Raw genomic sequence first — 19,486 nt, 5'->3', positions numbered from 1 at the left:
TGCTGGCCGGGGAGCCCAGGCTGGGATGGCCCCAGCAGGGGCACGCACAGGGGTCTGCGTGGTGTGATGGAGCCGGTGATGGACTTGGGTGTTTCGTGATGTTGCTGCTGGCCACAATGTGCTAGAGCCACCAGGAGAGCCTGGTGCCTTCCCACGCCGTGGAGAGGGAGGTGCTTTGGGCTGACCAGGCTGGTCCGGTCCTGGCGTGGCTCTGACCTTTTCCTACCCACATGGGGTCCCGCCACGTTCCCTAAATCCTCATGTAAACCCGGCACCCTCTGGGGTCTCCCTTGGCAGCTGCCGTCAATCAGCGTGGTGCTGCGCAGGGACACGGTGGGAGTGAAGCCCCTGGTGCAAAAGGTGCCGGGGTGATGGCACAGCCGCAGGACATGTCCCTGGGCCAGGGTGATGCCATAGCCGGAGGACATGTCCCCTGGGCCACGTGTGGCTGTGCACGCCGAGGCTGGTGGCAGCACGCCGGCCGCCGGGGCAGCCATACCCTGCACGGCAACGTGGCCGGGGATGCCACACCGCCCCCACCCCCCGTCCCCGCGGCAGGGACCCCCTCCCCGCCGCTTTGGGCTGCGGCGTGTCCCGCTGCTCCCCCGCGGAGCCCAGGGCGAGACCCTTGGGCTGGCGGGGCTGGCGGGGGGCGGCCGGGGCGCGGGGGGTGCCCGGCTCCCTGCCCCCCGCCCTGCGGGGCCGGCTGGGGAAGGGGCGGCGGGGCGGGCCGGTGCTGACACCTGCTGGGCCCGCCGCGCATGGCAAGGCGGCGGGGGGGCTCCCGTGCCCGGCCGGGCCCCGCGGCGGGACCGGCGTGTGCGGGGCAGGGACAGCCCGGCCCCCGCAGGGTACCAGCCCGTCTGCATGGGCAAAGCCGGGCAGCTGCCCCGGGGGGACCCCCCAGACCCCGTCCTGGGCTGGGCTGGGGGTGCTGCGCCCCGCACCCTGCAGCACCAGCTCCCCCAAAACTCTCCTGGCTGCCCAGTGGGCAAGGGTGACAGCTCGGTCCCCACCTCCCAGCCAGCCCCGGGCAGCTTGTGGGGTCTCCCAGGCACCTGTAGCCCCCGGAGCCCCGTCCCCGGGAAAAGGGCCGGGTTGGGGTGACCCAGGTCTGCGGGTGGCAACAAGCTCTGCCAAAGCCCCAGGGGTGCGGGCGGCCAGGGGTGCCCAGGGTACCAGCACCCCGCGGGCAGGGGCACAGCGCCTGCTGCCTGCAGCTGCTGCCCAAGGCTTGGTCCCAGCCTCGATGCTTTCGAGGAGAGGAGTGCGGTGACGGAGGGACAAGGCGGTGGCAGACGGTCTGAGTCACTGCAGTGACAGAGAATCATCCGTTTCCATGCTCAGAAGTTGGTAGCTATTTATTGCACTTGAACACCAAGAATAAAACTGACACTCGCCCTCCCTCCCGCACCCACCCCACGCCCGGTCCCCCCGCCGCCCTCCCCAAATAGAGCATCCGATTTGAGCAGTGATCATTCTGTTCACAGCCACAGGTTCCAAAAAAACAAAGGAAAAGGAAACAAAACCAATCCCTCCCCCCCCCCCCGCCCCGCCCCCGTCAAGCTCCCACTGAATCCAACACGGTCACACTGCTCAACAGTTTGAGTGCACTTACAAAAAGATAAGAGAAAGGCTTCAGCTGCAACCATACAGACTGACAGACACGAGGGGACAGGCAGCTTCCCCTCCCCGGGGCCTCATTTTCTGTTATGTGACAAAGCTTGGTATGCTCTTAATTATAATATATTTTTTGCAATCAACTTAAATAAATATTTCCATAGAGATTTCTTGTAAGTATATATAATTTTTTATATATATAATATATGAGAGAGTTATCTCGTTTTTTTCTTAAACCACTGTTAACATATTATCCCTGCTTGTCCAAAAAATGTTACAAAAGCCCTAAAATTGTGCAACGGTTAGAAAAAAGGGACAACAACCCAAAGAAGGAAGAAGCCGCTCACTACAGCCCCCACCATGGCCTCCTCTCCCACTCCCTAGTGACCTGCAGGCGGGAAGGACATTCAGCCAAGGGATGGGGAGCCGGTGGGTGGCCTTCAAGGACAGGTGGTGGAGGGGCCACCAGCCCCTCCTCTGGTGTTTCCACAGCCTGTTCACATCTGGGTTTTCCTGTCTGGTATGGGTGGGCTTGGACCTGCACCTTTCGAAATGGATAATGGTAAGGTCTCTATCCTGCTGGCAGGAGGATGGTTGTTACATCAAGAGAGTGGTGCACACCATGAGATGTGTCCTGCGGTGGGGAAGAATGGTCAGCCCGGCTCCTGGGATGATCAGAGGAGATGGTTATGGGATCTTCTGCTGACAGACACCTCTTGGTCCACGGGGCTGTGATGTGGCTGCCCTCTCAAACACGGCACGGTTGTTTGCTGGTCCTCCTCAGTGATCGCACCATGGGCTGCCGAGCAGAACGTGAGCTCAAAGTGGGACCAGATGGCTGCTGGTACCTGCTGCAACCTCTGGGGCTCCATGAGGGCATCAGCTTATGGAGGGGAGGCAGGTTTGGGGTCAGACAAGGGTCCAGTGCCTGGCAGAGGGGGCATTTACTTGGGGTGGGTGGGAAAGATAGCTCTCCTGGCTGTGCCTGGCCAGGGTAAGGAGCAGAGTGCCCACTCCTGCAGCAAAGAGCAGACGCCCAGGTGTGGCCTCTTCTTCCAGAGCGGACACACCAGCAAGACCTGAGAAATGATGATGTTGCAGCTGGACCCTGGCAGCCAGGAAGGGAAAACAGGTGACTTCCAAGCCCACCTGTGGAGCTGGGACCCTTAGACCACCACAGCAATTGCTTCCACTCGGATATCCCCTGTGGTCTGTGAGAGGTGGAAGAGATGATCAGTTTGGAGGATTTCTGAGTGTGGTTTGACCCAGACGGCCAGGCGACCACGTGACTTGGGCTCTGCCTGTATTAGGGAATGAAATGTGCCACAGCCTGATCTCCAGTCTCGAGGCCGATGGGGACAGGAGGTCCGAGGTGGTAAACTCCATCTCAACAAGGTGGCCTTGTCCATATTGCTTATTGGGAACATGCCCTGGACCTTGTCATCCCCAGAACCATGGTGGGATTGTTGGGGTGATGACAGTTAGCATGTGCCAGGGATGGTGCCAACAACTTAAAAGTACAGATGTAACTGCAGCATCCCTGGCTCTGTGAGCCAAAGAAGGATGGAGGCAGTTGATGACCGGGTGCTTTTAGTTTTCCTGCAAGCTTAGGAGAAATCAGAAAATGTGAAGGAAGACAGAGACAGAAGCTGTTCACCATGGCTACTGAAAGAAAGGGTGGTGGTATATCAGTGCTTGCTCAGAGATGCTCTGGGGATACAGGAACCTGCTCTGGAGAAGCAGGGCAAGGTGGGGAAGAGAAACCGGGCAGGACAGACCCCTAAAGTGCAGGTGCTTAATGCTGCCAGCTTGGGCAGGTTGGGAAGTTGGGTCTTCCTTGGTCAGCCTTCAGCTTGACTGGAAGACTAGGAGGAGTTGAAACCCCAGACTCTGCTTCCCTTGGAAAGGATTGGGAGCATTTTAGGTGTTGCAAGGACATCCAGCTGCCTCCAGAGGAACCTGTCCCTGGAGAGATGATCGTAGGAAAAACTCGAGGAGGATAAACTACCTCCAAGAAGACACCTCAAAGCCTTCCTGGAAACCAAGACATTCCTCCTTAGCAGCAACTGCCCAAAGTGGGCTCTCAGTGAAAGGAGATGGTATCTACACCAGTATCTCATCCATCATCCCTGGCAAACCTCACCACAACCCCTGTCCTAGTTCCTTTCTCTAGTAGCAGCTGCTGGAGCAGCTTCACCCTCACAGCCCACCTGAGGTCCACAGATATCAGGAGCTCCAAAACCAGGCTGAAAAGGCATCTGCCCTACAGCTCCCACACAGAGCCCTGCCATGACCTCCTCTATCCTCATCCATTTCATACTGATTGCCAAAAATACTCCTGGAGCCCGGAGAGCCTGGGCATCAGGAGGTGGGTGAGACACTCACTGTGGCTGGCTTCACGGCCAGCTCTGGAGAGGGAGAGAGAGAACTGTGAAAGAGCTGAGTCCTTCCTTTAAAAATGAAAAAAAAACCCAAACAAACCCAGCACTAAAAGATTACAGGAAGAAAAACAGATCTGTAAAAACACCCAAACTCTACCTTAAAAGCTAATCCTCTCCCTGCATGGATTACCCTGCTTTGGGGGCATCTCTTGCAAGCCAATGCAGCTCCACAGTCAAACAGCACAGGTCCACCAAGGGCACGGGGACACACCACTACACCCATGGAGCACCTGAGTGATTTGCCTAAAAAAAGGCGTCTCCTACACACATTGCCAGCAACCATTGCACCGTCGGCGCAGCAGGACACACCAAAACACCTCTTAGGGCCTGTTCATGCCCCAGCAGTTCGGATTTCTTCCCCTCCATCCAGTGGGAAAATATTTTTGCAGTCTTGCAAGGATGCAGCTGCGTTTCATACAGCAGCTGTCCCTGCCTCAACAGAGAGCAAAGCATTCAAAACCACAGAAAAGGCAAAATACACACTCAGAATTTACATGGAGAAAACATTTCCTTTTTTTTTCCTTTTTTTTTTTTTTTTCTTATGTCCAAAACAAGCAGTTTTTTGTTAATTTCTTTGTTTTTCAACACACGCACCGTCTAGGAAGTTAAACGCCATGCAGATGAAGAGAGTGGAGCTAGGAAGTCCCCTGGGGCAGCAGCACTGCAGGAGTCTCACGTCAATGAGCAAAGAGGTTCCAGTCAGAAAAAAGAGAACAAGAAACAGAATGGCCGGAAAAAAACCCGCCCTTGGACCTCTACCTGACGACAAAGAGGTGAGACCAAAATTCCCCTTCCCGGCCATGTCTTCTGTCCTGAAAGCCACGTCCTGGTGGCTCCCCAAGAGCCACCACCTGGGTTTGCCCTGCAGGAAGACCCATGGGGTGTAGGAAGGTGCCCCGGGGAGGAGGGTGCTGCTGGAGGTGGGTGCCTTTGCCCACCCGGTGCTGTGGGATGGGATGGGATGAGCCGCTGCAGCGTGGGGTGGGGGCTGGCAGCCATGGGACTCCTGGTAGGGGCATCGTGGCGGCACAACCCCTCTCCAAATGTAAACGCAACAAAAAACAGCAACCCCCCAAAATCCCCTGACCCTTCCCGCCCTAAACAGTTGAATGTTTCTAGTTATTACATAAAGATCCATTTCAGCAAATACTCAAAATCAAGTTACGAAATACACAGTAGGTTGTTTTCTTTTCCTATAAAAAGGCATGCGCTCAAAGTAGAAGACAGCTAAAGGCTTGTTTGTTTTCTTTGAAGCACGATCAGATTCTGCAGTTTTGTTACTAAAGTTGCATTCCTCGTCGTCGCTGGAAGGAGTCGTGTGGGCAATGGAGGTTTGCGCCCCGACCCGGCAGCCAGCTCGGCTGTCCCCGTCCCAGCCCAGGAGTCAGGCGCAGGGGAGTGCCAGGGGGCACATGCGAGGGGCAGGGGTGAGTGCTCAGTGGGGCTGGGGGCTGGGGTAAAGGATCCAGGCTGGGTGGCGGGTGGGGAGGAGGGTGTGGGAGTGATGCTACCGCCATGGCATGGCTGGGAGAGCCCCAGCTCCCGGCTGTGCCGATGCGGTTCTGGGAAGCAGTCGTCTTTCTCCTCCTCTCTTCTCCCAGCTTCACCAGTCCCTGCTCCAAAGGGAGAAGGGAAGAAGGAGGGAGAGCATCCCTCTCAGCATGGCAGCTGCCCAGAGCCAGGGCGCAAACCTACTTGCTCTCCTGGGAAGGAGCCAGCCTACGCTCCTGGGAAGGGAAAATAAACAGATAGCCTTTACTCACCCATCCAAACACTTCCCTCCTCACCCAGGGGCACATGGAAAATGGACTTTGCAAATGGTTTAAATCATGGTTCCCCAGCCGAGGTGCTGGGAAGCGGAAGCCCGGGTCGGGAGCAGGCGGGAGCCACGGCGTCACATGGGGACCTTGATAGCAGCAAAGCAAAATCCACTGGCACACAGGGAGGGTGCAGCACAGAGCGGCTCAAAACTGGCCCCTGCCCTCCTCTTCCTCAGGGGGCTCCCAGCAGCGGTGGGGATGGAGGCAGATGACGAGTCCGAGCCCGAGCCCGACTCAGGAGGCGTGCTGGGTAGTGGGGGTTCCCATCAACTCCATGCAGCCGAGGAGGAAGGCCTTTACCCTGGCACACGTCATCTTACTGGCCAGATGCTCAGGTTTAGGTTCATGGTTTCTCTTTTCTTGGTTCATGCAGAGGAAGGGGGCCCAGCGCCATGGCCCCGGCATGGTGCAGGGGTTCGATGGGATGCTTGCGTGGCGCCAGCAGGGCTGTTGCGTGTGTGCGGTGAGAAGCGAGGGGTTATTCCAGCGGGAACCAAGCAGCAGAGCCAACAGCCAAAGTCCCGTAGGTGAAGATGTCAGAGGGGGTCTCCCCTTGGTAGTCAGTCAGTGACAAACCCGACACGGGCAGGACCGCGCTTCAGCTGCAAAACACAAACCGGGAAGACAGGGACTTTGCTTCAACCATCCCTTTGGCAGAGCATCCCTCTCCCCACTGCCATCCCACTGGGATCAGCCATCTCCTCCCTTCTGCGGATCCCTGGGGCAGGATCCCACCCGCTTTGCAGCCTCAATGCTGCAAGGAGCCCGCTCTGTCCCCTCCCTGCCCACCATGCCCCATCCCTGGAGCCTCACAGGCTTACTGCGGTAGGACGGAGGGCGCGCCAGATCTGTGGAAGTGGACGATTTGCCATTTGCCATCGCGGCGGTGCCAGATGCGGGTCTCCTCAGACTGGGCGGTGCGGGGGATCCCTCCCGCGTCCACGTACTGCGTGATGCGGATATAGGCAATGCAGGCAGACTCGTCTCCCATCAGGTGAATGTGGGGGTTCAGGATCGTTGTGTGCACAGGCTTGCTGTTCCGGGACCACACTGCAGAGAGGACAAGTACAAGTGGCTTTAGGCAGGGGAAAGAGTTTGGGTGGCTCTTGCCCAGGGCGGCAGTGATGTGGGAAGGGGAGGTGCTTGGGTTAGGCTTTCTGCTTGGAGGACCTGAGTAAGTGCTTGCATGGGTGGATTCAGGATGAACCCACCTAGAAAGCAGCTAACCAAGCAACTCCTCTGTTTACAGCCCAGCCACAGTTGACCTAACAGGCTTGATTCACCTCCTGCTGGGATCTTCCAGATCATCCAGAGATGCTCCCAAAGCCACCCTTACCCTCCTCTCTCCAGCAAGCTGATGGAGGTCAAGACACAGCTGGGCCCATGGAAGGTGGGAAGGGTCCCTCGGGAGGCAAGGGGGCTGCTTACGGTTTTCAAAGTAGAATCGGTGGAAATCCAGGCCTTCCACGAGGTTGCCTAGAGCCTCAGGCTCGAAGGCAGTCATCCCAGGGTCACACATCTTCCTGGGAGGTGGGAAGGGGACAGAAAAGGGAGAAGTTATCTCACTGCTTCTAGCATGAGAGCCTGCAAAACCCAAACAGCTCATGCTCGGCATGACTCCCTCAGCCTGAGACTGAGGAGCCTCTGCACCAGCAAGTAATTCAAACACAAATCTGACCTTGACCCTGCACTCTGCATGAAGCCCACCCCACCTCACCTCCATCCCACTGCCTGCAGCCAGGACCCCAGAGAGGCAGGGTGAATTCTCCATCAGTCACCATCTCCCATTAAACCTCCCAAAACACTGCTGTCTCCTTTGTAAGAAAGAAAAATGTCAGGGAGAAACTCCTATTTTCTGCTCTGTATCAAAATATCCCCACTGCAGTTCTCTGAGGCAGGGATGAAGACCTGCACTCGCTCAGATATTGCTAATTAAATAGGCCTTGGACACAGAAGCAGTGTATTCTGAAGAGCATCAGCTCAGCAAGTAGAAAGCAGTTATGCTTCCAAGCAGATTGCAGCAATCTGGATATAATAGATACCATGGATGCAATGCTCCTTCTTCCACCATAAATCACATTTGCAGTTATACATCTTTCTGCAAACCAGAAAATGGGCTCATCCATGATACTGAGACCAGAGAGCTGTGGCCAGCTTAGTGTGAGAGAAGCATCAGGTTTGGAAACTGATGTCCCCTGCTTCTCTTGGATGGTCCCTGTGCCCCACCACCATGTCAACCCAGTCACCCTGCCCTGGGCAGCAGTAAAAGCTCCCGGGCTGCTCTGTTACAGTGAGGACACCCGCTCCAGGAGGCTAAGCCCCCACCCCAACCCAAAATCACACGGGGCACACTCACGTGTAGGACTCAAAGTCGCCATTGCTTATTGCTTCGATCAGCTGCTCTGTGACTTTAATGATTTCTTGCTTCCGTACTGTTGGTTTAAAGAGACAAAGAAAATAAAAGAAGAAAACGAACCAGAAATGCTGGTGTTGCAATATCGCTGAGATATCTTTTTCTCATTAGAAACAGACCACAGGACACTGGGGGACATTGGAAACTGTCCAGGGAAAAAGCAGGATGGCAACTTGAGAGAGAGATGTGGGGAAGGGCTCTTCACCCCCAGAGAGGAAAGACCTCCAAAGTCAGGGCAAAACTGAAACTCCCTGTATTTTCCTAAAGAGCAAAAGAGTTAATCACCAAGTGGTGAGCTGCCCTCGGCCCAAAACCTGGCCCAGGCTGGTCTTGGTTGCAAAGCCTTGCCAAGCTGGGACCTTCTACCCCATGAACTCACAGCAGGGCCCAGCCAGGGCAAGCTGGACCAAGGATGCTCTCACCTCCCTCTGAGATGGGAGGGGAGGGTCTCGGCTGGAAGAGGACAGGTAGGTGACATGGGCAGCCACCGCAGGAGACAGAAGGAGGGACCCTGCGAAGGGCATGGCACAGTGTGGCTGCTGCCAGGGACTCCAGGCACTGCCAGCTCATTTGGGAAGGGACTGGGCTGCAAGAGCAGGTTTGGCTCCCCGGCATGCAGGAGGAGCTGTCAGAGGTAACCCTGGGCTTATGAATGAGGTTCTGCTTCAAATGCAAATCAGCGTCATGCTTGACTTAATATTTTTTATTTATTTATTGCGGGTAATGAAAGGAGAGGGAGCATGTTCCTGAGAGTCATTCAGAAAGGAGGAGAGGGACCCCCATCACTTTCTTTGCACTGCTTGCCTCCACATCCACTCTTGGGGAGCCCTTCCCCCAGAGGACAGGTGTCCCATTAAGTGTCACATCAGGCCAAAGTCCATCTTGCTTTGCGCTGAGATCGCTTCATTGAGAGACTTTACAAATTAGCACTGATAAATCATTCCCTGGGTTATTCTTAGAAAGCTGGCTCTGGCAGGGGGGCAGGCGGAAGGCAGGGATTTCCCTTGGAGGATTTTCCCAAAGGGCCATTTATTTTGGAGAAGCAGGCAGCCGGGCTGCTATCCCTGGAGATGTCTGCCATTTCCACGCCTGCTTTCAGGGAACATCCCCATTTTTGGGAGCCCCCTCCTTGCCCGCAGTGCCCCAGCAGTGAAACCACCTAAGGAGTTACAGCCACTTCCGAAGGGACCTGAGGCAGCTCGATGGCGGCAGGTTTTGCCGTAGCCAATATCTCACTAGGGGTGGCCCCACGGCACCTCCAAAACAGCCTGCCCACCTCCCCGGGTGCCCCCAACGGTACCTTTGGTGTCTTCATCCTCGATGGTGGTGTTGGTGCTCTCCGACGATTCCTGAGCAAAGAACAGAAAGGAGAGACGGGGCGGTGAGAGGGGTCTTCTCCCCACGCCAGACGGAGCTCGTGTGTTCGACAGCCCCCCGAGTCCGACCCCACAGCGCTCGACTGTGCCAATGGACAGAAACCAAGGAAAACGCCAGCAGGTCCAACCCGTCCTCAACCACAGCTCTAGGGCAGCGCTGGCAGAGCCCTCCCTGACCTCCACTCCTTGTAGCCAAGGGCACAAGAGCTGGGCTGTGGAGGGTCTGGTAGGAACGGCGCTGCCTTTCCTACCAGCACCTGTGGGGACAGAGATGGGGGCAGGTCCGGGGGGGTTTGGTGGGTTCCTAGGATCGTTGCCGGAGGGGCAGGGAGAGGGGCTGTGCAGGGGTGGAAGACACCATGTTGACTGTACGATAAAGAGAGAGATGTACAAATTAACAGCGAGGAGGAGCTGGGATGAGAAAGAGGGGACTGTGCAGGAGTGAGAGAGACCACACTGACCGCAGAGTAGGGAGAGAAATGTACAATAAAACAGAGTGCTTCCAAGACCCACATGGACCACTGAAGGCTGAGACACAGCTCTTTCAAGAAACAGCTGAGCACTACACAGATTTTGGGGGGAGGGGGGTACTGACCCCCCGTCTCTCTTCAGGAGCCCCATCAAGGCAACTCTGCTAGCGGAGCTAGAGCAATGGCTCTGCTAGCTCTTCCCAGCAGAGCCTTGCTTATGTATTACCCATAATACCCCGATGTAGGTTGGCAAGGTGTCCCATGACCATACAGTCCCCGCAGAGGCATGGAAGGTGTTTCTCCAAGGCTCCTTGGACCGATGCAGCCTGCAGACCTGAGTCAGGAGAACTGGGAGAAACGGCATGAGAACCCATCAGCAAGAACCAGGGCCGGCTTCCCACCAGCTGGTGGCCAGCAAGTGCCTGCACCAACCCTGTTAATGGGGTTTGTGGGTGATACGGCTTTGAGGATGTTCCCTCCAACCCCGGTGTCCCTTCTTCCCTACCCCGAGGTAACTTCCAAAAACGGGGGAAGCTGGAACATGTGGAGAGGCCCAGCAATATCGGCATTGAGGAAGACGAAGGACACTCACCATTAACTGAACGCTGGAACTGGACTTTCTTTTCTGGAAAAACAAGGAGAAGAGATGGAACAGGAAGAGACACAGAGTGAGAAAGGCTGAGAGCGGCATGTGAGAGGCAGCAGCTCCTGAGCCACCCTTTGTGGTCCTCATGGAGGGGCAAACGAAAGGTGGGGGACAACCTGGTGCTCCTGTAGGGACATGCCACTGGCTGTGGTGCTGGTGGTGCCATGCCAGCTCCCTCCCCGCATTCCTGCTAGCACCTTTTTCTCTCGATCTGCCACAATCTCTGGCGTTGCTCATCCCAAGGACCTAGTTAGCCCAAAAGGAAGTCCCCTAGGAGTCGATGACTACTCTCGTGGCTTTGTGACCAGGCCAGTGAGCTCACAGGAACAGGAGTAGGACGCTGAACAGCTCAGGCAGCTCCACCACCTGTACAGCCCTGCAGTATGAATGCCATACTGATGTTTTCAGACTCTGGAGCTTTTCTGGGCACATCTGCCCATGCTGCTGACTAGTGTGGAGATGCCCAGTTAGCTTTGGACCTAGACCAGTACTAAGCTGGCTGGTTTAAAGCCAGCATGGCTATTGCTACTCAACCCCACAAGGCAGACACACTATGTGGGAAGCTGTCCTGAGTGCAGCCCCAGTGCTTTAAATCAGGACATGTTTCCTCCAGAGAGAAGACCTTATGCATGCACATATATATCTCCATCCTTGTCCACTACCACTAGGGTTTAAGGCTTTTGGGTTGGATGACCCCATAGTCACAATTCTGCTTGCAATCCCAAACCACTTCTGGACTCTCCTTCCTTGCTGTGCTTTTCTCCCTGTCTCCATCTTTAATCTAGCTAGGAGACAGGGGGACGTGCACGCTGGCCTTGTGCCCTTTCTCTGCCTCCAGCTCCCAGGGGATGAATCAGCAGCCGACAGGGAACACCAGCGTGCAGGAAGCCGCAGTGCCAAGTAAAAAAGTGTTTTACCAGCGTATTTAACAAGGCACCAGCTCTGCCTGCCCTGCAGAGGGAAAAGTAGCATACACAGTGCAAATCTCTTGGAAAACTCCATGGAGTGACCTGTTAAGGTGCATGGGTGCGCTGCAGTGTAAAAACTGCTGATATCCATTCCCCCTCATTGCTCCTTTCACATCCTAACTGGCTCCCACCAGCATCGTCACTGAGTTTCCCCCTCTGCCAGTGCAGCTCTTCCCTCCCTTGCTAGGTCCTACGTTAACACTCGCCCCTCCTTCACCGAAACAACAGATGTCCTAAAGGGCAGAGTGAGCTGCAGTATTTTGGAAGGAACCCCATGGGAAATGGAGCCGCCAGAGGTGGGCTGTCTGCAGGAAGGGCTGACAGCTTCTGCTACCCAAGGACATGAGACGGGGCAGTAAACTGCAGAAATTTCAGACGCAACAGAATGCAACACAAAGCAGTGACTGCGTCAAGTCTGGACATACAGTAACAGGATGCAACACGGGGCAGTGAGCTCATTAATTTAGGACGGGACAGGATGTGACATGGGGCAGTGATTTCATTAGTTTACAATGTGACGAGATGTGACACTACACAGGGCAGTGAAGGTATCACAGCTGCTGGGACCAGAAGACCTCCCACCAACCCCAGAGCAGGGCTCGAGGGGGATTTTTGGTCCCATGAATGCTTTTAGTGAGGGAGAAACCTCCTCAAGAGGATGAATTTTGAGCCCTCTGAGCCCAGGCTAGAGCCATCGTGGTGCCGGAGGGCTGTGCAGGTAGGCTGGAGGGCAGCACCAGCTACCTTCTGCCCACCTTTGTGGCTTTGGGCAGGAATGGCAGGGGTGGCTGCCTGGGACCTGCCTGCTCTCATGGGGACAGTCAGTCCAGCAAGTTTCTCCAAATGGGAACACAACTCTTCTAACAATGAACCACACCACTTGGCCTAACTTACAGCCCTGCTCTGAGCAGGCAGGACCATTCTCTTCCCACCTGCCCAAGGCAGGTTTCCAGGTTCCTGCCTCACTTTTCCAGCAAGATGGAAAAAAATGAACACCAGCCAGCAATGCCCTGACATCTGCCAGCTGCCCACAGTGGGCCATTAAAGCTTCACCTGGAGCACCCAGCCTCCCTGTGCTCCCGTGAGTGGGTTACGCTGTGAGTGACCCCAGGCTGGGCATGGGAATGAGAGGTGGGAATGGTAACACTGAAGGTGACCAACACAATCAACCTGTTGGCAAAGAGGTTGCCTCTACTTTGTCTTCTCCTCTTCTACCTTCGTGGCCATCCAGCCAGGCATTCTCACCTCCACTTGTTGGAAAGAGGGCAATAAAAAAGCAAACTCATTCTCCAGAGCTTGTGCACTCTCTTGAGCTGAGTGTTGGCTGGTAGGCTGTGCTCAGGATGAAGCTTCACTTGCTGCTCCCCACTCACCAGGGAGGAGCTGAGTACTGGGGATACAAGCCAGCCTCTCTGGCCCTCCTCCGAAACCAGACCCTCCTTGCTGAGTTTCAGTGATGGGCCAAGAAGGGCTGTTTACCCAAACTAGCTATTTTGCTAAGACAGCAAGTGCCCTGCTTCGCAGGATAACATCTGCCCTCAAAGCTACTTTGAAGTCCAAGAGGGAGCACCATTAGCAAGCTGGGCTGGCAGATGGTCTTCTAAAGCCACACCATCCCGACAATGCTAGAGGTGAAATTCAAGGCTGCCCCTTTCTGCTGGAAAATTAGATTCAGGCCAGTGCCTGATGAAGCCTCTCCATCCACCAATCTCTTTTTACAGATTAAAAATGCATCTTCTGATTGCTCCCACCTCTGCTCCAGCAACTCGTACCAAGTCAGCCCTACCATTGATGTCACTTCTCAGGTGACTCCCAGAAGCAGCCAGGACTTCAGAATAGCAGAGCCCTGGCCAGCAGTGGCTGGCAGATGGGTTGCTGGGACTCCCAAGGGACCCAGCCCCTCTGTGCCAGCACTGTTGTACAAACCTAGCAATCCTGTCAGAGAAGTCACAAGATATCCTGATGCCATGGCCCAAAGCAATGTCCTTTCATAGCAATGCAGGCCATCAGCTTCACGCTGCAGAATAATATTGCATGGCCAGAATGGTCTGTTGTGGAGCTGAGCCCAGGTCTGGAGAGTTGTGCACGGTCTCAAGTTTTGCAGGCTTGTCCTGTCCCAGCCACTGGGTCTGGAAGCAGTGGGAGAAAGACAAGCCATCCCTAGACCTCTGGCTCCACGGACCATTTGGACTGAGGAGTGAAGAAGCCAGCTGAGGGCTCTGCTTTTCCGAAACCCTGCACATCTCACAGCCCAACAGCTGGGTCCCTGCAAAAGGGTTGGAGGAAGGAGAACAACTGTGCTGCAGTCGAGCTTCCAAAGCTCTGCCTGACACCTTGCACTCCTGCCCTGCAATGGGGAATGTGATCACACCAGATCTCCCCTGCTGAGTGATCACTTGTATTCATGAAGGGAAAGGGTAAGGAGAGAAAGACCCTCACATGCACAATTCCTTCCTGCCGGAGGAGTGTGACAGAGTTCACTAACCACCTCTAACTACCACATCTCCGTATCATCAGAAGCAGCTGCTCAACAGCAGGATTTTGCTGCCTCCAGGAGCCACCTTGTCCTGGAGAAGAGCCGTGGCCCCACCTCAGAGGGGCAGGCGAACTTGAGAGCTCTGCAGCCCAGAAAACAAGGTCCATCAGAGAGCACTGGCTTGTTTTTAGAGCATCACCAAGCCAATTGCTCTATCAATTATCAGCCAGTGCCTTTGCTCTGTCTGCACTGGGCACAGGGGGCCGGCAGTGCTGCCAAGAGGGTTAAGGGCACCCATGTGCCACCCAGCAGCACACCAGCCCTTGGGGACGGGACAGGACAGGAGCTGGCGAGTCAGCCCAGCCCCACCAGCTGCAGCAGGATGCATGCTAGGGTGAGCAGGAGATGCAGTCACCCATCTCACCAGACGGCTGCTGCCAGGCTGAAGCCATGGCTCTGGGCTGCAAAGCTGCCTCCCCCTGTCTCCTGTCCCCACTCCTGACCCAGCCTCTGCCTCTCCCCCTCCCTGGGGGCAGCAAGGGGTGAACGCATTTTTCAGGCAATGAAACAGCAGCAATTTCCCCCGTGCACCCCTCTAGCACCAGCCTGCTCCCCTCGCTCGCTGTGCTGCAAAGCCTCCTGTGCACTGCCTGTCCTGGCAGGAGCCGAGCCGGTGGCACAGGGACACACTGGGACAGCCAGGCCAACAGCCGCCCTTTAAAGCCCAGGGTGTCGCAGGGACCTCTGGCACGACACGGAGACCCCCACCACCGCCCCAGCAGTGGAGGGGCAGGCAGGAGAAGGTGGCAGGGAGGGGGCTTACCTTCACGCCGTCATTCTTCTTGTTGCCGCCGCTTTTGCCTCCTGGAGAGAGGAGGAAGGAGATTAGGAGACCCAGGCAGGGCACCAAGACCAGGAGGCCAAGGATCAGCAGCATGGTGCCAGGTGGCAGAGCGATGGGACCCCGCAGGACCAGCTAGTGGGTTTTGTCCTCTCTCCAGCAACCCCCAGTGCAACTCCCGGGAGCTCAGGGGCAACCTGGCTGGCACTGTCCTGTCCTACCCCCAGTGGCTCTCAGCCAGGGGCATGACCCGTCTCCTAACGTCACGCCAATTCCTCGGGGCAGCTTGGAGGGGGCTGGCGGGGCCGTTCAGCGGCAGGCAGGCTCCGGCCGGGGGTTGCTGGTGACCGAGCGCAGCGCGGTGGAATGGGCTGCCCGCCTGCTGCCCTCTAATTTTAGCCCCATGCTGCCGGGATCATGTGCTGCCGGCCCGCCGGCCCGACAGCTGCAGCCCACATTTTGACAATGATGAAAAGCAGACGCCTTCCCCAGTGCCCACCTACCGCTGCCGGCTCTGCCCCAGCCCCCTGGGCTGCACAAGGCACCCCACTGCCCCTGCACCCTGGAGCAGGGTGGGACTGGGGGGCTCAGCCCCACGCAGGACCGCACCGGCTGCCAGCCCTGCCGCGCTCCCCAGCAGGGAGGACCAGTAAGGCCCCGGGCTGTGCGTGGGACGGGCAGTGCTATAAGAGATGCTTTTGAATTTCCTGCCCTTTGATGCTTCGTGTCCGCCATGTCTCCTGGCGCGGGGCCTGACACTGGATCCCCCCAGCTGCTGGGACTCCTCCAGCCCTGCCGCACGCTGCCCACAAGTGCTAAATGTGTCAGCACGATCCCCCCGCGACAAATGCAGATACCAACCCCGGCCGCAGCCCTCTCTTCTGGCAGCTGGCTGGACCAGCAGCCCCCATGTCCCCCCTGCTCACCTGCTACACCTGACTGCCGGGGTGCCTCAGTGAAGCACCCCGAAACACCCATCTATCACCAAACAGCTGCTGCCAGCCCACTCAGCCAGCATGCCAGGCTTGGCTGGCTTGTCCCACCGCTGCAGCACCTCTGCTGGGGCCATCCCTGAGGCTGGGGAGTGCTGGAGGTGACAGTGAGCGGATGAGCTCTGTAGTGACCCGGCACCTTTTTGGTTCTGTGCCTGGGAATCACCAGGACCTGCTGATCCCTGCCTGTGAAATCCCAGCTGCAGGGCTTGCTCCAAAGCAGCAGGGTGTCCCCAGAGGAGTTCCCAGAGGAGACAGCTCTTGGCAAGGGCACTGGGACAGTGGGGCTTGTGGCTGCACTGAGACCACTCCAGGCGCCCAAGCTGGGCTGCCGTGCTCTGTCCCTGCTCCTGTGTCTCCGTGCAGCCCTTGTGACATAGGGAGGCAGGAGGAGAGCAGAGGCCCTGCAGGATCAGTACCCGCCTGCCTGGGAGAGACCTCAGGGACCTGCTGCCACCTGGCTGCAGTGGCACCCAGGGACCTTTCCGGCACCTTCTTGGTGCAGAGGATGCTCTCCCTGAGCCACAGACATCTCCAGGAGGACACAAACCAGGTGCCTTGAGCCCTGGCTGCCCCAAGCACCCGCATCCCCACCCCAGCACAAGCCAGGTGGTTGGGCACATACAAACCCCCACACCCTAAACCTCTGGGGGCTGCTGTGCCTCAGCCAGACACCTTTTCTCTTGCACCCCAAGCCAGAAAACAGCCTGGAGGTGCCAGGTGACCTGGCCTGGACCTGGTCACCCAATGCCGTGCGTCCCCAGAGGCACGAGGCAACCTCAGCCCCCCTGTGACATCCAAGGCAAACCCAGCTCTCCAGGGACCCTACGGGTTTGCCCTGGGTGCCTTGTAAGACAAAGGAGATGAGCCCCAGAGACAGCACCTACCGGAGAAGTTCCTGGTGGCCAGCATGGTGGTGAGGATGGCTCCCTGAAAGACACAGAAGGTAGAAGGAAAGGGCATGCTGGGCCCCAGCCCCCCGCACCCCTGCTGCTCCCCCCAGCTCTGGGAAGGAAAGCCCTGCTTGTCACCTGTCCCCTGGCCACCTCACTGGAAGGAAACTGGCCCACGGGTTGATATTCTTCTCTTGCCATCAAAAGCAGCCCTACATACCTGACTCCATATCCCCAGCTCCAGGGCGTTGGGTTACATTCTCTGAAACTGCCTTCCTTCCAAGATTAAAGGGATATTAAATATCCTCGGGGTGCATTTCGGTCTAGTTCTGCCCTGCCCTAGATGCAGCACGACTCCACTGAGCTGACCAGGGCCAGCAGCTGGCAGCAAGGGGAGCCACCGGGAGCAGAACCAGATTTAATTGCAATTAAAGCCATGCCAGTTAAGAGCAGCAGGGCAGGGATTTTTCACGGGAGCCACACAAAGATCACCACTACAAAATAACGTTCATAAAAATGCTTTCCTTTTTCCAGCCGACTCTGCTAACTAGTTGCTCAGCATTTAATGAGATTACTTTGGACTAATTGCTTACAGTAATGGATTACTATTTTGAAGTGTATGCCTGAACTAATTTGATTACTTGTCTAGCTGAAAAGTATTAATAGTTTATAGCCAGTTTCTTTTCTTGATAATCTTGTTAGTAGCCTGCAGCTGTACTGCTTTGTGCCACATCGTGTTCAGGCCTGGAGCACTGATGGCTCTGACTGCCGTGCAGATCAGCGCTGTTCCTGCTCTGTGTCTCCGGCTCTGGAGAAGGCATTGCAATTTCCAGAGCCCATTCCCAGCACCGTGCTGCCAGCTGAGGCTGTGCAGCACCCAGGAGACGGATGCTTCAGGGAGGTGCTCCAGCTCGACAGTGAAGCCTGGGGAGATGGTGATATCAGAGGGAGCCCAGGCTGCAGCACACAGCAGCATCCCAGAAGGGAAAGCCTGTGGGACTGCTGGTGAGGGTGATCCAGAGTTCTTTGCTAATCTATGAATCCCTTTGTTCCTTGGCTAAGTGGCTTGGCCATCAGGCAAAGGGATCTGGCTGTGCCTCTCAGATCCATGTCCTGCCCCAAAAGCAGCTTTCTTGACACTAACTCCAGCGGGAAAGTCCTTGCCCCCGTGGCCAGGGCAGCTATGTGACTCAGTGCTTTCCTTCACCGTGGTTTTCCTCCAAGCACTTGGGAACCCCAGCCAGGTGCAACCACCACCCCACTTGGTCTCTTCTCCCTTCTTCACAGTGAGGATCCTCAGATGTCTGTCACCCCCACACTGCTGACCCAGAGGCAGCACCCTGTGCTTTCCCACACAAGGAACAAACCTACTAATGACCTGATCATGCATTTTGCCATCAGCTTGGAGCGTATGAGAGTTACCTTCAGCTTCCTCCGGGCATTGAACTTCTTCAGACAGTCCACCGTCTCCTGCCTGTGCATGCATGACGCCACGGTGGCACGGTGCTGAGAGGAGAGAGACCCGGCTTAGAGGGGGAAGGGGTTCCCCTGGCCCCACTCTCACATGCACGCACACGTGTGCGGTCTCCCACGGCCGAGGCACAAGCCAGAGCCACCTGCAGCAGCAGCAGATCAAAGTTTAATAGGCAGCAGGAGATCGCAGCTCTGGAGTCAGTAGGATCTGCTCTGGGGAGGGGGGGGGGGGGGGTTGCAGTAAGAGCTGGCTGCCCCCTCAGTTAACCCTTTGACTGACCAGCCACATTGAGCAGCATGCTCAGGGTTTGCACATGGTGTGGGGTCCCAGGGTTAAGCCCATGCGGTCCTCCTCCCTTTAGGAGCTGATTCAGAGCGTGAACCAGCAGCCAAAGGAGCAGGGTGCAGCAAGGGGCTGGGGGAAATTGCTGCTGGGTGTACGGATGGGTAGACACGAGCACACTCCCACCACCCTTAAGGAAAGGCCCCCGCCAGTGCAGCTTGACACCAAGAAACCAGCCTGTCCACACCAGGGCTGGGAACATGTGTGTCCCTCCCCTAGGACATGCTGTTTGCATTCACGCTCCAGGCTTTTCTCTGCCGTAAAGCCTCAGGGAAAAGGCTGCTTTGAGAGCACTGGGAGGAACCATGCCAGGAAACCATCTTCCCAGAATGGAGAAAAGAGCCAGACAGCATGTTTGATAACATGCGCTTCCCAGTGAGATGTTCCCTCCTTGTGAACCCCCACACCTCTATACCTTTGACCCCAACCAGCGAGTGCCACCAAACTCACCGATATCCAGGGGTGCTTCAGAGCCTCCGCTGCCGTGATGCGCTTGGACGGGTTTATGGTCAACATCTTGTTGATGAGATCTTTTGCTTCAGGAGTGACTGTGTCCCACTCAGGAGAGGGGAACTACCAAAGCAAAGGGACCAGGGTGAGAGATTGCAGGGAGCAATAGAAGGAGCAGAAGCCCCTTTGCACTTGGGCTGGTTCCCCTGCAACCCTTTGCTCCTGCCCATGGGACAGTTTGGAGAGTCAGTAGCAACAGGAAAG

At 56.5% G+C, this 19,486-nt stretch overlaps 1 protein-coding gene across 4 annotated transcripts in view; it reads right to left on the bottom strand.

Moving 5' to 3' along the window:
- Positions 1-1,334: 1,334 nt before the first annotated feature.
- CAMK2A (calcium/calmodulin dependent protein kinase II alpha) overlaps positions 1,335-19,486 on the bottom strand; it is a 36,858-nt gene continuing 18,706 nt past the window's right edge. The window contains exons 10-19 of one of the 4 annotated variants that reach the window (XM_005231796.4): positions 19,223-19,345; positions 18,379-18,462; positions 16,951-16,993; positions 15,054-15,094; positions 10,733-10,765; positions 9,595-9,643; positions 8,238-8,313; positions 7,310-7,404; positions 6,695-6,931; positions 1,335-6,483 (exon numbers count right to left, since the gene is read on the bottom strand). In XM_005231796.4, coding sequence (XP_005231853.1) covers positions 6,699-6,931; positions 7,310-7,404; positions 8,238-8,313; positions 9,595-9,643; positions 10,733-10,765; positions 15,054-15,094; positions 16,951-16,993; positions 18,379-18,462; positions 19,223-19,345 — 777 coding nt within the window. In that variant the 3' untranslated portion in view covers positions 1,335-6,483; positions 6,695-6,698. The remainder of the gene's footprint in view (positions 6,484-6,694; positions 6,932-7,309; positions 7,405-8,237; positions 8,314-9,594; positions 9,644-10,732; positions 10,766-15,053; positions 15,095-16,950; positions 16,994-18,378; positions 18,463-19,222; positions 19,346-19,486) is intronic. The other 3 variants (XM_027778804.2, XM_005231797.4, XM_027778805.2) reach the window with 3 other exon arrangements.

Source organism: Falco peregrinus, chromosome 8, assembly GCF_023634155.1.
Source record: "Falco peregrinus isolate bFalPer1 chromosome 8, bFalPer1.pri, whole genome shotgun sequence".
Classification (NCBI taxonomy): domain Eukaryota; kingdom Metazoa; phylum Chordata; class Aves; order Falconiformes; family Falconidae; genus Falco; species Falco peregrinus.
This window is presented reverse-complemented; position numbering and strand designations above follow the sequence as displayed.